The 17,832-nt window shown below is 41.7% G+C and overlaps 1 protein-coding gene across 12 annotated transcripts in view; it reads left to right on the top strand.

The window, feature by feature from the left end:
* The window catches only part of CHID1 (chitinase domain containing 1), a 98,430-nt gene that overhangs the window by 26,107 nt on the left and 54,491 nt on the right, over positions 1 to 17,832 (top strand). For all 12 annotated transcript variants that reach the window (XR_014541904.1, XR_014541905.1, XM_083587532.1 and 9 more), the window contains one exon: positions 17,259 to 17,360. Coding sequence is in view for 10 of the 12 variants with exons in the window: in XM_083587532.1 (XP_083443658.1) it covers positions 17,259 to 17,360 (102 nt within the window). In the remaining 2 variants the exon portion in view is untranslated. The remainder of the gene's footprint in view (positions 1 to 17,258; positions 17,361 to 17,832) is intronic.

Raw genomic sequence — 17,832 nt, 5'->3', positions numbered from 1 at the left:
ACAGCTGGAAAGGAAGATCGCAAACTGAACAGCACATGGTTATACAAATTGGCCAGTTGTGCAGTACATACCTGCATTTAATCTGCACCTTCTTCATTTCCCCAGTGCTTATTTATTTGTATAAAAAATCTCCCTGGATTCATAATTTTATGGTTTGTTCACAGTTTAAACTCTTGGCGGAGGAACCATGCAATGCCTGTGCTGGCTAGATGAAACATTAGCCCTTCTTAGCCATATGTATTAGTGAATAGGTTCAATTGCTCAATGGCGTCTGATGAAGAGGATATAGAACTTACATATTTCAGTGTTGGCAGCTGAAACTGAGTTTTGAATAGATGTTTAAAATAACTTCAGCCTCCTTCTTGGCATGCAGACCTACAGCTCAGTCTTGTGAGTGCCTGCAAAGGGGTAAGCAATACTGTCACCCTTTCATAATCTGGGTCCTGTAGCTTGCTAAGGGTATGGGCCTTCAAACCTCAGTACTTGTGCTGTTGGAGTCAGTTGCATCACCCAGTAGTTTGTTCTGTTGATAGCCTTGCCTCTCTCTTCCTATACTTGATCCTACAGTGTGTTGCCCTCATCCGCTACTTCTCTGTTGTGTAAGGCCTTACAGAGCACAGATGCACTGGCCTTTGCATTTGCATGTGTGAAACATCTGTGCTGCTTGCGGTACATCAGTGCAAGAGCCCCGCGCCCTGTTACCTTGTACAGGATGCTGCTCAGTGCACAGGATACTGTAGAATTATTATTCATTTAAATTATTTTCAAACTGGGCTTCATCTTTTTAGATCCCAAGGCGGCATTCAAAATAAAATGCAACAACACAACTAAAGCACAATCCATCAAGACAATTTTAGAACAATAGAGCATCTCGCAGTTCAGCATTTAAAATGCTTAATTAGGGAGTTGCATCTTCATATTTGTGTTGCAGGGAGAGAATATGCAGAAGTAAAGTTTGGAAAAAATATATTTAAAACTCCTGTTGAGATTCTTCATTCTTGTGTAATTATTTTTGTTAGCCATAGTATATACTGTATATACCTTTTTAAATGTTGGACACAGCACAAGGTTGTTAATACAAAAATACGAGGAGGCCAGCACATCCTAGTTAAGAACTGCCGAAACATGGATCAGTCAAGTTTTTATCTTCTTATTTTAGATTTAAAGCAGATTGCTCCAGCTTGTTAATTGTAGTCTGCTACAGAAAGCAAATGAGTGCTCTTAAACACATTTGCAGCTTCTACATTATCAGTCATTATTACCACAAAGCTTATCATGAAGCTAATGCATTCTTTTCAAGATCTAGGATAATTGCAGCAAACAATAGACTTTGCAAAATGCATTTATATATTTTGAATGTTAAGTAGAATGTAGGCAATTTCACAAATTTAATATTCTCTTGCCCCCTTGACTCAATAGAATTGGCTAGAATTGCTATACATGATTTGGTACGTAGATGTGTTTTTCAGTGGACAATTGTGGACAAGCCAGCTCAAATGGAGTGACTTTTACAGAGCATTAGCTGCCCTGCAGAGTACATTATTACTAAGAATGAATATTCTTTTGTGGATCTCCGCATAAGGGCCTTTTGGAAATCCATAAGCAGCTTCTTGGTCTCGAGCATATTTTTGAGCACTTCCCCTGAAGTGCATTATACTGAATTAGAGGGGACAGGGAATGACAAATAGTTCTGAATCCTGCCATGTTTAAGGCCAGTGTAAACCACTGTGGCAATATAATCTGATTTCCAGCCCATTAGATTTATCATAATTGGATTAAAGTGTAATCACTGCATGCTAAGGGGAACATCTTCTTAGTATGAAGATTTCCCCTTGCACAAAAGAACGCTATTCCCCTCCTGCGTGCTCTCTTAATTTGTTCTGGGGGTTCTCCCAACCCACTGGCACAGATTTGGGGGTGATGTGGGTTGTGCACAGGGAGAAGCACCCAGGTAATCCAAATATTGTACCAAGAAAGGCAGAATAGCACAGTCAGTATAAATCATAAAAATCAAGTATATTGTCTTAATTTCTTACTTCGCGCAATTTATTTGATATTATTATTATTTGCATAAACATATACAATTTCATAGTAGAGAAGAACATGCAGCACTGCAGGCTACTTTAGCCTCTCCCCTGATTGAACTTCTTGGTACAGACCTGTGTTTTTTGTTCATGTTGTTCTGTAAAGTGCCACACATGTTGGCACTACATAGATTCAAAACTGAGGCGTTTGTTTCTCATACAAGGAAAGCACTCTTCACACCCAGCATCTTGAACTATGGTTTAGCTGATTGGCTTGAAAGGACTTCCTCCTGCCTTGTAGGCGGAATCCATAAAAATTCTCATTTGTCTCTTTGATATTTTTTTTTTAAGTGCTAGACTGGCAATATGTGGTAAATTAGATTCATAGAATTACAGAGCTCCTGCTGGAATCTGCTTTTCATTGGCATATTTAATACTATGTCATCTTTATTCATTGTCACTTTAGAATCAATTTGGGTCTAACCTTTACAAATGATGGAAAGTGTACTTTTAATAATCTAATATCCTTCATGTGTTGGACTTGGAGTAGATTTAATCAGCCATTCAGCAAAAGGCATAGAAAATGATATGGCAAAGAATCAAATAACATTTGTAGACTTCATATCTGGTAGAAGTCTGATAAGGTAGACTGAGACTATTTTGCAAAATATCACCCTTTTGAGCAGGACCCCCAGTGGCTAAAACAGTGCTCCTTTTGTGTTCTGCCCTGATTAAAACCTAAAAGGAAGAGCATAGTTTGATGCTCTTTTTTAACGGGTTGCTGTCATACAATTCAGTTCACATTAAGATCAAATTGATGAAAAATGCTATGTTAAAGGAAGAGTATAAGGGCTTGAAAAATCCTGGTACTTAAGGGGGGCGCGGGGGTAATTAACATCTGGAAAATGCAAGATATTTCATTAAATTCCACTAAAGGCACATTGAGGGAAACTGGAAAGTATCAAACTTGTGTTACCTTTGCAGGTTCTTCCACAAGGTTTTTACGCTGAGTGAATTCAGGGTAGGCATAATTGGTAGAATAACCAATGTTTATAGTGGATTCAGTGCTGGCCTTAGACATGTGGTTGTTTTTGATGGAACGGTGGAATACAGAAATCTGACATAATTAAAAAGCTGAGAAGTGCCAATTCTAATCTCTGCTGAACAAGTGATTCACTGTGTGGCCTTGGGCAACTCACTACCACAATTTAGCATTAATTTTCAATATGCAAAACACAAAATTAGCATACGGCATTGTTTGAAGGGCTTTGCAGATTTTCTCTTCTCACAGCAGCCCTATGAAGTCGATAGTACTGCATATATAAATGGCGCTCCAGTGTATCTCTTGGGCCTAGTTGTCATAAATGACAGTTGAGATGGTAAACCTGTTCCTGGCGTGTACCACTTCAAATGGCAAGTGCGGGTTTCACATGACTTTAGAGTGTGAAAACTAGCACGGTGGGGAGAAAGCTTTTCCCTGATGTGCCAGTTTTCGATGTACAGGATAGGCAGTTGCACATACAGAAAGGGCCTTTTCTCCAGGGCCCTTCGGTGTCTTACCACCTTCACTCCCATAGATGTTGACAGCTCTCATTGACTTCCCCTGGGAGAGTTTTAGGGTGCTGCATCTAGAAATACTGTGGAGGGGAGCAAGAAGAAATACCTGGGGAAAGTGATGTATTATCCCAGGAATAACCAACGTGGTGCCCTCCAGATGTTGTAGGACCATGACTTCTATCATCCCTGACCATTGACAAAGCTGACTAGGGCAGATGGGAGTTGGAGTTCAGCTTCATCTGCATTCTAGCGTTGAAGCTAGAATGTATTGTAGGTTAGAGTTGCCATATTTTGAAGAGCGAAGAAGAGAAAACGTTTGCCGACTTCGCTACAACGACTCTCATTGTAAATACCCATACTATATGTAGGCTTTAGAAGTTCACATTCCCACCTTAAAAATGTATACAAAAAGTATACATATTCATTCTTCAGCCTTCCTGGGTGATCCCATGTGAAGCATGTACTCTACAACTAAGCTATGGGCACAAGGCTGTGTTGCCACACGTAAACAAAAAAAAACACAGACATTTTGCCTACTTTAAAAAATCCTATGGACAGGAATTTTTACACTGAGAAAGAGGACATGTCGGGCAGAAACTGGACGTATGGCAACTCTGTTGTAGGTGTTGTCCAGTAAAAAGTACCATGGAGATTTTGAGTGCCTGATACAGCACACCACTTATTAGGAGAGAGAATTGGAGTACTGAACCAGAACTTGCTAGAGTAGTCTGCAACTCATCCCAGCAATTCAGGAAAGAGGTATCTACTTCATGTGATATATACTGGATGTTAGCAAGTGTTGACGATACGTTTATTTAGAAAGCAGGGACATTAAAGGCTGCTTTCAATTGAGTGTACATCATAAATAACATCACAGATGAGGACAGGTAGTCTGTGTTTCTTTTATAGGGATTTTTATTGCCCTCAAGAGTGAACCCACTTGCAGACAAGCAGTAAAACAGTAATATTTGCTTGGCTATTAAAAGCAATGATATAACTTACTACTCTCCTTGTCTATCAGAACATTTCCAGTAACCTGCAATAAAAACTTTCTATGGCTTGTTGGTTTCACTGAAAAGGCTTCCTCCATTTGGAAAGAAGCACAAGTAGTACAGTGGTACCTCAGGTTAAGTACTTAATTCGTTCCGGAGGTCCGTACTTAACCTGAAACTGTTCTTAACCTGAAGCACCACTTTAGCTAATGGGGCCTCCTGCTGCTGCCGCGCCACCGGAGCACGATTTCTGTTCTCATCCTGAAGCAAAGTTCTTAACCTGAAGCACTATTTCTGGGTTAGCGGAGTCTGTAACCTGAAGCGTATGTAACCTGAGGTACCACTGTATCCTGGAAATTCAACCTTCAAGTAGGTAGATGTTCAGTCTCATCACACCTGCAGCACTTTAGTTTGACTGTAGTGCTGTCCTCACTATAGGAAAGCATTTGTATGATTGGGGGGGTGTTTATTGATTGAGCAAAACAATTGTTTGTGTTTTTTTGGGGGGGAAGCAGGACAAGTATTGTTGAAAGTTAAAATTCAGCAGCTGTCTTTTATCTCTACCTTTTGTACACCTCACAACTTTGAAGAAAGCACATTAAAGCTATGCAGTCTCAGCAAAATAAACCTTATCGGATTGTTAGCTTTTCTCAGTTTACTGAGATGATCAGCAATTCTGCTGCCTGTTGATGGCTTTTGAAAGTCAGATAAACAAACAAACAAACAAACAAACAAACAAACAAACAGAAAAGCCCTCTTCCTCCCAGACCGTGGTTATGTTTTGGTATGCATGCTATGTGTGTAATGGCCATGTGTTTTGCCATAATTATTGAATGTAGTATCCATAACTCTTGATGTGCGAAGGTCCTGATGAGTGTGGTTCAAAGAAAGTGAAGACCTGGACTTTTACTGAGAAATTCCCATTGATGCTGAATTTCCTGTCCCTCCCACATGAAGGATATCTGTGGAGTCTGAACAGCAAAATGGCAAATGGCGTATTTAGATTGTATATACTTGGACTTTCAAAAAGCTTTTAATAAACTCTCTTGGCAAAGGTGCCCAAGTCTTGGGATAAGAACAGGCCCACCACCAGTGGTGGCCCCAGTGTCACATGTATATGTGGTTGTGCGCAAGTGGGGGGGGTGCCTGTATACCCAGAATGTATTGCCCTGACCCATAGGTCTATGAATCTATGTATTGGAGGGTGGGGAAGGCTTGCATGTTTGCCACACTTTGATCCCTCACACGTTCTTTCTGAATGCCAGAAAAAGGGCTTCAAATGTTTGGCACAGGAGCATTGTTAGAGGGAGACTCAGGAGACCTGAGCCCTGGGTCTCCTACTCCTTCTCTTTAATTTTTTAAAAAACTTTGCAGATTGGATAACTGAGTGCACCATGAACTGCAGTGCTGGTGAGACCCCTCTGTTTACCATCTTAATTTCTTAATATAGACACCTACAGATCTAAAGTAGCATATGCAATTTTTTAATGGAAATTGGAGTCATGGACCTGTGCTTTTAGGTACTTAGCCACACTCCTGCTCTTTGGAGCGTTTTTATTTAGTCAAAAGATAACTGAGTTCGGGAGTGGGGGGGAGATAACGTGTTTTAAATACAGTGGTACCTCTAGTTGCAGACACGATCTGTTCCCGGGTACCGTTTGCACCCCGAAAAGTCCACAACTAGAGTGGAGCTTCTGCGCAAGCGCGGAGCGTGATAGAGCGCTTCTGCGCATTTGCGAAGTGTGTAGAACGCTTCTGCGTGCGGTGAAACCCAGAAATATACACTTCTGGGTTTTTGCTGCGTTCGCAACCCGAAAGGCCGCAATGTGAAGCAAACACAACAAGAGGTATGACTGTATTCTGTTGGGAGCCGCACAGAGTGGCTGGGGAAACCCAGCCAGATGGGTGGAGTATAAATAAGTTGTTACTATTATTATTATTTATATAATATAGGTCTATAACTTTATGCATAGTATGGAGGTAATGGATAAAGAGAAGTTTCTCACATATAATTCCTTGTGCTCAGCTAATGAAATGGATTGACCATAGAATCATAAGATGCAAAAGAATAAATGAAGTCAAGCTAGTAAATAAACACCATGCATTTCTACAACATGGATATGATTTATATTTATTTATTACCAATAATGAGTCTTAAGGCCTATGGCTTTTGGAATATACAGTAATATTCAAACAATCTTATGTGACTCCACAACACTGAAATGCAGACACGGTGTACAATATCATAAACACAGTGTTCTAAATATCTAGCTGTGCTGACTGGATATATCTTTCAAATGAGGGCTGGTTTTTGACAGAGTCAGGATTGTTTTTGGTGGGGAGGCACAGGAGCGAGGAGAGAAGACTTCTCACAGTGCATCATTGTTTTAGCTAATTCACTGCCGCAAGTTGTGGAGATAGCCTTTGTTTAGATAGATTTAAAAGGGAATTCGACCAAATGTATGGAGGAGAGGTCTACCAATGGCAGCCACTATGGCTGTGCGGAATCTCCAGATGGCAGTAGTATACCACTGAGGAATATCAGAAGGAGATAGCTACTGCCTTCAAGCTCCACTTCTGGGCTTCCAGAAGAATCTGGGTATGCATTGTGGGAAGTTGAAAGCAGGATTGAATTGACCTTTTTGCATGGTCCAGTGGGGCTGCTCTTACTTTTTATCATTAATGGTTGTATTTTTGGCTGCTGTTTTTATTTATTTCATAAAATTTACACCATGCTTGATTGTGAAAAACCTCAAAGATTTAAGTCTGGATGCAATTCAGAAGAACAGGTTGCAGTCCTACGGCTGTACCCATATATAGCAGGGTGACTTTGAGTCATGGCGATTGTTATGGCTCATGAAATGTCCCTTCATGCATGCGCACAGCAATTTGTATGCACATTATGTGTATTTTAGATTACTGGATAAACTGAAGATATTTCAGCTGGAGAAACTAAGCACCAGCTAGCTTATGGGCTTTAATCACTTACACGAATGAGACCCTTCAAATCAGCATAGGATATTCACAGAAAATTAGGCCTTCTCTTTAGGTGTGTTTGAAAAAGGAGACAAAAATCAGCTGAAATTATGTTAAAAGCCTGTATGGAGGAGCAGCAGTTAATGTTCATCTCTCTCTTTTCTCTTCCATGCTGAATTGCTTTAGTTTTATGCTCACTATTTTAAAGTGTTTTTGGGTAATATCAGAAATGGAAGCTTCTTTGCCTCTTAAAAGAAGTCATCCGCTTGGTAGCATGCAGAGCTTTTCTTCCGTCTTCACCAAAGGGGATCTGTTTCGTTCTCATCTTTCTTTTAAAATTTTGAGATGAGCTCCAAATGGGCAGAGGCAGCAGTTAAGGAGCAAGGTTAATTCCATGTACGAAGCTGCTGAGCTATTACATTGTATTAAGCAATCTCATTTTATACCATGCATGCCCTCAGATAACTGTCCCCTGTATAATGGGGGTTCTGGGAATGTCATGAGTCAGATAATTCATAGGTGGTTTGCTTCCAAAGTGAAGATTGCACTCTCCTATTGAGCAGTAACCCCCCACCTTTTTTGCATTAATCTTTGACCTCACTTTCAAAAAACACAAACATTTCAGTGAAAGGGTATATTTCATCATAGGGTATAATGGTATCTTTAATGTATCCCACATATAGTTTTGCTATTCAAGCCCATTGACTCAAGTTTTTCATTCTGTATCTTATGGTATCACTTTTAGAGAGGAATTTGCTTGGCTTTCGTGCAAAAAGCCCAACACATATTCTACACATGCTCTTCTGTCTTTAAACTAATTATTCCCTTGGTTTTCTTTGTTAATAAAAGGTTGATCCAATTATTCCCTAGTTGTAAAAAAAAGAAAAGAAAAAAGGTTGGTCTAATCAGGTTTAAAGACCAATTAGATACAGAGGTCAATGAAATTTGCCCAGCAGAAATTCCTTACTAAGTGTTTTCCTGTTTTGAAATTGTGTATTATTTTTTGCTAGGTACCAGTAAAGCGATTAGTTTGATTCCCTGTGAGAGTTTCCTCTCTTCCCCACCACCTGCCTCTCATTTTACCAGCCATGTCTGAGCCAGTTTTTCTCAAATGCTTTTAAGATCAGCTTCCTGGGTTGTCTTTTCTACTCCCAACCCTGTATAATAACCAACTATTTGTTACATTGGTAAATATGCTAATGTTGTTGTTGTTTAGTCGTTTAGTCGTGTCCAACTCTTCGTAACCCAGTGGACCAGAGCATGCCAGGCACTCCTGTCTTCCACTGCCTCCTGCAGTTTGGTCAAACTTGCAGTCCATGGGATTTTTCAGTCCATGGGACTCTCAAGAGTCTCCTCCAGCACCATAATTCAAAAGCATCAATTCTTTGGCAATCAGCCTTCTTTATGGTCCAGCTCTCACTTCCACACATCACTACTGGGAAAACCATAGCTTTAACTATATGGACCTTTGTTGGCAAGGTGTTGTCTCTGCTATTTAAGATGCTGTCTAGGTTTGTCATCGCTTTTCTCCCAAGAAGCAGGCGTCTTTTAATTTCGTAACTGCTGTCACCATCTGCAGTGATCATGGAGCCCAAGAAAGTAAAATCTCTCACTGCCTCCATTTCTTCCCCTTCTATTTGCCAGGAGGTGATGGGACCAGTGGCCATGATCTTAGTTTTTTTTATGTTGAGCTTCAAACCATATTTTGCGCTCTCTTCTTTCACCCTCATTAAAAGGTTCTTTAATTCCTCCTCACTTTCTGCCATCAATGTTGTGTCATCTGCATATCTGAGGTTGTTGATATTTCTTCCGGCAATCTTAATTCCGGCTTGGGATTCATCCAGTCCAGCCTTTCACATGATGAATTCTGCATATAAGTTAAATAAGCAGGGAAACAATATACAGCCTTGTTGTACTCCTTTCCCAATTTTGAACCAATCAGTTGTTCCATATCCAGTTATAACTGTAGCTTCTTGTCCCACATAGAGATTTCTCAGGAGGCAGATGAGGTGATCAGGCACTCCCATTTCTTCAAGAACTTGCAATATACTGTTCCCACAAGGAATTGTTAACTTCAATCCCTGGGCTAACACTGGCATTAGAAAAGGAAACTGAACTGGATACCTAAAAGCCCTCCTAAAACCATATCAAAACAGATCAGCAGCTGTTCCCAAATCAGCTGGAAATGATGGGGTAAGTAGGAAAAGCAGGTACTCCCTCAATTCAACATAGTTTACTGAGTGTCCTGTGCTAAGGGGCATTCAGTCCACCTGTGTCTTGGTTGGTAGGGGGAGGGCCCATCTGCCTTCACATCCTTCCCTTTCCTCAGTTCCTGACCCGCTTCCCACAGGGTTCCATGCCAGGACTGCTGGGTTGCACTTTAGACCTGGGGTCACCAAACTTTTTGGGCCCCTGACACATTTGCAAACCAGAAAAACGGTTGTGCGCACCATACCGACTGCAGCCAAGCACATACCATACTGGTTATATTGGCTACAAGCCTAATTTCGGTAGGGTAAGGGGAGGGGAACCTGTGGCTCCATGGAAGGCCTTTGTGGGTGCATGTGCACTCACAGGCATGGCACTGACAACCCCTGCTTTAGATTTTGTTAGCATCTCGTCTTTTAATTGCAGTGGCATTTGTGGAGAGCTGAGAGACACATTAACCGGGTGTATCTACATGGGCAGTTTCTACAAATCTGCTCCCTAAGTAAGTTCCATCTCATTAGGGCACTACAATTTAGGATTGATACAGATGGCTCTCCAATGGTGTGATGGCAAATTCCAATTTATTTGCATGCCAGCTGCAGCTTGGAGTGATCCACTGTATGCATAACTTTTTTTTTTGGTAGCCCAGTACATATCCAAAGGTGGTTTGCAGCAGTCCTTAAGCTATCTGGCTAGGCATTTGGCAGCTACTTCACATAAAGCGCGCAGAGTGGGTGCCAGTGGTGCAAGAACTGAGGCGATCTGAACTAGGTGTGAGAGCTTTGGCACTCTTATATTCAGATAAAGGACAATTCAGGTTTTCGCAGGGAGACTGGCCAATGTATCTTTATGCCTGATGGAGAAAGACTGACAATTGTGACCTTGGTGATGCTGCTGATCTGAACACTGGCCATTGTGACCACATGCTAATTCTGTCTGCCTGAATAAGTGAGAGACTGGTGGTCACTGTGTCCTTATGCTGTTGCTGCTGGCCTGAAGACTGGCCATGAAGACCACATGCCGATGTAGGTATTGACATTTTTTAAACTCCCCTTACACCCAAATGTCTCCAAGGTGCTATGTTGTTGTTGTTTAGTCGTTTAGTCATGTCCTACTCTTTGTGACCCCATGAACCAGAGCACACCAGGCACTCCTATCTTCCACTGCCTCCCGCAGTTTGGTCAAACTCATGTTGGTACCTTCGAGAACACTGTCCAACCATCTCGTCCTCTGTCCTCCCCTTCTCCTTATGCCCTCAATCTTTCCCAACATCAGGGTCTTTTCCAGGGAGTCTTCTCTTCTCATGAGGTGGCCAAAATATTGGAGCCTCAGCTTCAGGATCTGTCCTTCCAGTGAGCTCTCAGGGCTGATTTCCTTCAGAATGGATAGGTTTGATCTTCTTGCAGTCCATGGGACTCTCAATTATGTAATTAATAAAATACAGCATGCCAATCCTAATCACATAATCCAGGATGGGGAACCTGTGGCCTACCAGATGTTGTTTGACTCTAACTCCCATCAGCCCCAGCCAGCATGTTCAGTAGCAAGCAATGATGGGATTTGTAGTACATCAAAACATTTGGAGAGCCAGAGGTTTCCTATGCTTGACTTAAGGGAATATTAAGTTGGAGTATGTCATTTGCTTTGCACCTAGAGGCAGTATTGGCCTCAACTAAATAATGTTCAGAGAGCTAAAATAAAAGCTCATTATTCATGTGATTCATCTGATGAGCTTTATTGAAAATATTTTTTCTCTTCAACCGAGAGGAAAAACAAGTTATCTGGGATCCTTATGTGTGTGCTGCAAGTAATTAGTGTAATCAATAATAAAGTAGGTGGGGAAGAGTTACTTAGGTTACAAGTTGCTTATTAAAATATTTTCCTTGGCTTAACAAAGATGCATCTCAGCTTCATTAAATGCTATGCTCCTCTAACCTATGTAAAGTGATATAATGCACAATAAAATGCAGTGCATGATAAAAGGAAGCTATATTCCTCTCCTGCCCCCGCTCTGAAATGATAACAATATATTCATTGCAAATGCATATTGCCATGTTTTGGGGAAGAAATTGTTTTGCCTTTAGGCACTTAGATTGTTGTAACATAACAGATGCCCTTCATTTTACGCATTCGTACAGTGCTTGCCATTTAAATGTGCAGCAAATGCCAGATAACTGCTATGAAGACTGATGGGTGCAAGTAAGTCCCGGAAGGGGTGACTGCTTTTAATTTATGTTTGAACTCCTGTTGGGAAAGTGCTGCTCCTTAATATGACAACTAAATTATTGGTTCTTGGAACATGAGGTGGCTGCAGCGTACATCAAAAGAAAGTAGTCACTCGCACGTTAAACTCTTGTCAGAGGCAAATTGCCTTTGTTGCCACTGTGTTCTTTATATTCTGGGCTTGCTGACCTGACTGAAAAATGTCACTCAGACATATTTTTAGTTCAGCATCGTTGCACATACCCTTTCAGCCCAATGAGATGACAGTGCAAAATTGCATTTGTGTTACCCTTTAAGCAGATAAGTGGTTTTTAGCTTCTAATGCAGTGCCTCAGCTGGTTGAATGTTCTGGTTCCCCAGCCCCTCAAACCTTTCTCATTTAACTAATTTATATTTTGAGGCTAGGCTTTGGAGCCTCTTTTGTAACTATTAAAAATATACCTGCCCTAAAATTTGTTTGCTTTTAAGGTGCAGCGGGAGTCTCAATTGTTTTTCCTATCACTGGCTAAGATATCTGTTTCTCTGAATTTATTTCGGGGCTGATTACTACATCATAGTGCAGTTTATGGCCCCATGAAATGGGAACACTTAGTTTTAAAGTGACTTGTATTCTCGTTCCCAACTTTTCATTCAAAAGTGCTTCTTCTTTCTTACTGCAACTTCTGTAATTAAAGATTGTTCAGTGTAGCACTTACGAGACTGATCCGTCAGCACAATCTTTTGAATGTCACAATTGGAATATTAACGATGATCTTTCTGCTTGCCCAATGGAATGGTCACCCTTTTCTCCCCCCCCCCCCATGAGTTGTTTTGGGGGTTCTCCCAACCCAATGGGTGTGGGAAGCTCCATTGTGCTAGCAGGAGTCCTTACACTGGCTTCCGCTAGCAGAATGGGTAAGTTGAATCCTGCTCCAAGTGCTTATATTGTAGCTTCCCTACTATTAGTCAAAGTATTGCCTATTATTGCCAAAGTAGATGTGCCATGGGACATGTATGTTTAAAGATCAGAATGCCAGCTGAGAGGCTGAAGATTGGATCAAGGTTGTGCTGTGGGAAGAGGTAGTTAACTATTCCATGCCTGCTGTTTCCCCAAATTCTCCTTTCCCAACTGCTGTTGTTTGCTCCATGGGTTAAAGCATTTAGGCACCATATAGGTATGTACCCAGAATTACTATCATGGATTGCAATCTCCATGTTCAGATACCTTTCTTGTACCATTTAAAAATATTTATACAGAAGAAAAGTACTTGATAATGTTTAAGAAATCTTTAGCTCCACAACCATGGTTTTTGTTGGTTGACTGGTTATCTTGTAATGATCCTCTTCTGTGGTTTTCACTATTTAACATTTGACTTCAGATACCTGTTAGAAGCAGCTGACCTAAAAGTAAACTAAGATCCAGTCTGCAGATTGCACAGAAGGAGGAGACTGACTAGACTTATTCAGGCATATGGTACCAATGGGTACTGAATGCATAAGGGGGGTAGTGAGAATTCATACTGTTGGCCCTGCCCCTAAGCACATCTGCATCTCCCAAACATGCACCCCTGCTACTATGTGTTTGGCTTCATTCTGAGGGGGGCCTATGTGGGTACAGATGTATGTGCATGGGGCTTCCTATATTACCCTTTACAATTAGTAGGGAAAGGTGCCATCCGTCTGTAATTAAATATTATCATTAATAATCCAATTTTGACATTCTGTAAGCAGTTGCTGGTTGTAGCAGTTGTAATCTGCCTGTCTCCTATCTCATATGCCCAGTTACGCAAGAATAATGATAGATGTGCCATGTAATTCTATGCATGTTTATTCAGGATACATTCTCATTGTTTTCAGTGGTGGTGCTTCCACTGAGGAAAGTGTGCTTAGAAATGCCGCTGTTAATCACTTGTTCTGGTTCGCTTTTTAAAAATGATGCTTCATGACTAAATTAACACCTCTGGAGACTGGCTGTGAAGAAGAATTGTGTAAGAATTAAATGATTCCAAAGGGTTAGATTTTATTTTAATAGCAGCTTAGGCCTGAGGTTTCTGTGTTGGAACCCTTTAATTGAACAAGGCAAAAAATTCAAATGTGTGTATGTAAACAGAAGGCTGGTAATGTGCTTGTTTTCTATTAATTTAATGTCAGTTTCTGACTGTTTCTATATTCAGTAAAAAACTGATGCTTTGCTTCTGCTCTGGTCTGTTAGCTTCTATTGTGTTCTGAATGTATTGTGAATGCACTTGGATAATTTCATTTTTTTAAAGAAGCTCAGTTTCAAGGAACATAGCATTTTTGTGTATTAGAAATATACTGACAGTGTAGATACTTTAAAAGCGGGTTTCACTGAAATTAACAGAACTTTTTTTGACGCGGGTGGTGCTGTGGGTTAAACCACAGAGCCTAGGACTTGCCGATCAGAAGGTTGGCGGTTCGAATCCCCGCGACGTGGTGAGCTCCCGTTGCTCGGTCCCAGCTCCTGCCAACCTAGCAGTTCAAAAGCACGTCAAAGTGCAAGTAGATAAATAGGTACCGCTCTGGCAGGAAGGTAAACAGAGTTTCCGTGCTGGCCACATGAACCGGAAGCTGTATGCCGGCTCCCTTGGCCAGTAAAGCGAGATGAGCACCGCAACCCCAGAGTCAGTCACGACTGGACCTAATGGTCAGGGGTCCCTTTACCTTTTATGCTTAAACAGGTTGTCCTAAAAGTGGTTCCCTTTTAGTCATGCTTTCCATAGAGACTAAGGGTGAAATCTTGGATGCCCCACATAGTCAAGCCATTTAACCAGGACAGGCTCTTCAGTGCCTTCCCTGTAAGCATCCACAAGTTCATTTCTTGCCCTCCCTGTCTCCACTGGCTTTTTCTGGAATACAGCCACACACTGAAGCATAAGTGGCAGACTTTTGTGTCTACTTATAGTGGAGGTGTAGAAGGGCCTGGCTTGGAATAAACAGTCTGGCAGTGAAGCCTTGCACCTGTCTGTGCAGCAGCAAGGCTGTACCAGGTAACGCGTAACAGTGTTGCATTTCTACTCGGTGTGTTTGTGTGCATGTTTGCCTAGAGACCGAACTGGGCACAATACCATTCACACAATTAGCAATTTCATGAATGGGTCTCTAATAAGTAAACCCCTGGCTGGGGTTGGGTAAAGAGGCTTTGAATTTTTGCCCAGGGCTGGCATTCCAATGTGGCTCTTATTCCTCCCCCTCCCCACCTGCTGTTTGCATTGGAAAGAAAACTTCTTTTAACATAAATGGAAACTTCACTCCCAGTGCAAACAGGAAGCATGGAGTGGCCCCTGCCTGCTATTTTCTCTGTGGTGAAAATGCCATTCACACTGCTGTGACTGTAGTTACACTGGCTGCCAATTTGCTGCTGAGCTAAGGGATATCTAAAATATTATCTCAACCCTTATATCCATCACTGCAATCAGCCGAAGAAGTCTCCTGCAGATACCATCTGCACAAATGTAAAGAATTGGACTTTTAGCACTGTGGCGCCTCCGCTTTGGAATTCCCTCCCATTACAGATTTGACAGGCATTGCTTCTGTTGTCTTTTTGGCACCTAGCAAATACATTTTTTCTTTCAACAAACCTTTTATCCTACCCTGTTTCTGCATTGGATTTGAATTTGTTTGCGTACATATGGAATTGTTTTGATGATTATTATTTTTTGTCTTCGCTGTGAAACCTCTTCAAGATATTTTATGGGAGGCATTTCATTACTGGAACCAAATAAATAAATAAATACTTGTGTGAGTAGCATTACATCTAGTTCCATCTTGAGGCTGCAGTGCGACACAGTTTATCGGGAGCAAGCCAAAAAAGTGGCAGTGGCAAAAGTACAAGTCTTATGGGTTATGTTGGCCTGGGTGGGGAAGGCAGAATGCAAGTGTCTGATTGGACCACATCAGTGTGGGTTTTTACTGGCACTTGACAGATTTCCCATGCTTTGCATTGAGGGTTTGGGGTTTCAGCATTATGGTTTGTGCCTTTAGCACTGTGATGTTTGGAAGAGTGTATTATTTATTACATTATCATATTCTGACGTCTCAAAATGTTGATTCATCCTGAGCCTTTGGGGAAGGTTGGGATTCATTTCCATTTAAATGTAAACTTAGTCCAGAGGTAAACAAAACATTAACCAGTGCCCTCATTTTAAGGCTTCAATCTCCAACAAAGTGCTGTAGCTGAGGCTACTTCAATGGTACTAGCATGATACAGTGGTACCTCGGGTTAAGTACTTAATTCGTTCCAGAGGTCCGTTCTTAACCTCAAACTGTTCTTAACCTGAAGCACCACTTTAGTTATGGGGCCTCCTGCTGCCGCCGTGCCGCTGCTGCACGATTTCTGTTCTTATCCTGAAGCAAAGTTCTTAACCTGAGGTAATATTTCTGGGTTAGCAGAGTCTGTAACCTGCAGCGTATGTAACCTGAAGCGTATGTAACCCGAGGTACCACTGTATTTTAACTACTGCAAGGGAATTGTGATTCCATCACAGGGGTGCAAATATTTAGAACTAGGATGTAGAGTACTTCCAAGTGCAGAAGCAAAGTCCTCTGATCTTCTTTCTTCTACTTCCCCTTCCATTCAAGGTCAGGATTTTCAGACAAGAAGCCCAGTAATATATGTTGCTCTGGAACTTGAGCACATTATCTCTAGTTCCTGGTTTCCCCATAAAATACTCTAACCCTTCCTGGCCAAGACATTTAGAAGCTTGGTTCATATCCAAAGAAGAGTTACAGATGTCCCAGTTAATTTCAGTTGGGTCTAGGCCTAAGTGGATTGGGGGGGGGGGTTCTGTAGGCCAGGGGCAAAGCCATTTCCAGAGTTCCTCAAAGCCCATGTGAAGAACAAATGGGGGGAGATAAACTTCCTTCAAATTCCTCCTCAAAGCCCATATTTTCTGTGAAACGTTTGGCAACCTGCTAGTTACCATGTTGTACTGTTACTGAGCCCATAAATGAGGGACAATACTATTTGACTTCCCATGCTTGTGGACTTCCCATAGGCATCTGGTGGGCAGTGTGAGAACAGAATGCTGGACTAGATGAGCCTTTGGTTTGATCCAACCCAGTCTCTCACTATGTTCTTATGCAACAGAAACTACTGCATCTTTGTTCCCAGTTTACCCTGTTGATTCCCCTGTGTCAAATGTAAAGACTGTATGCTCCTCAGGGCAGGGACTGGTCCTCTTGTACTCTGTAAAGCACCAGGCATGCTGATGACCTTATATAAATAAACCTCTCTCTCTCTCTCTCTCTCTCTCTCTCTCTCTCTCTCTCTTTCTTTAAGAACCAACCAGCTGGGAAGTTTCACAAAGAAAGAATTTGATCAGCTAGCCCCAATAGTGGACAGCTTCAGCCTCATGACATATGATTATTCAGCGCCTCAACGGTAAGGCAATGACAGTGGAAAACAATAGTACACTGAACTGGCTTTTAGGGATGTAGTAGTGACATCAGGAAACATACCTGGAGCTCACTAATTAATCAGTACCCTTTAAAGCCCTAAACGGCCTCGGTCCAGTATACCTGAAGGAGCGTCTCCACCCCCATCATTCTGCCCGGACGCTGAGGTCCAGCGCCGAGGGCCTTCTGGCGGTTCCCTCATTGCGAGAAGCAAAGCTACAGGGAACCAGGCAGAAGGCCTTCTCGGTAGTGGCGCCCGCCCTGTGGAACGCCCTTCCAGCAGATGTCAAAGCGATAAACAACTACCTGACATTCAGAAGACATCTTAAGGCAGCCCTGTTCAGGGAAGTTTTTAACGTGTGATATTTTACTGTATTTTTGGTTTTTATGGAAGCCGCCCAGAGTGGCTGGGGAGGCCCAGCCAGATGGGCGGGGTATAAATAATAAATTATTATTAT

The sequence above is a fragment of the Podarcis filfolensis genome (assembly GCF_964270895.1).
Source record: "Podarcis filfolensis genome assembly, chromosome: 1".
Lineage (NCBI taxonomy): Eukaryota > Metazoa > Chordata > Lepidosauria > Squamata > Lacertidae > Podarcis > Podarcis filfolensis.
The sequence above is the reverse complement of the archived record's forward strand: the minus strand, read 5'-3'. Positions and strand labels throughout refer to the sequence as shown.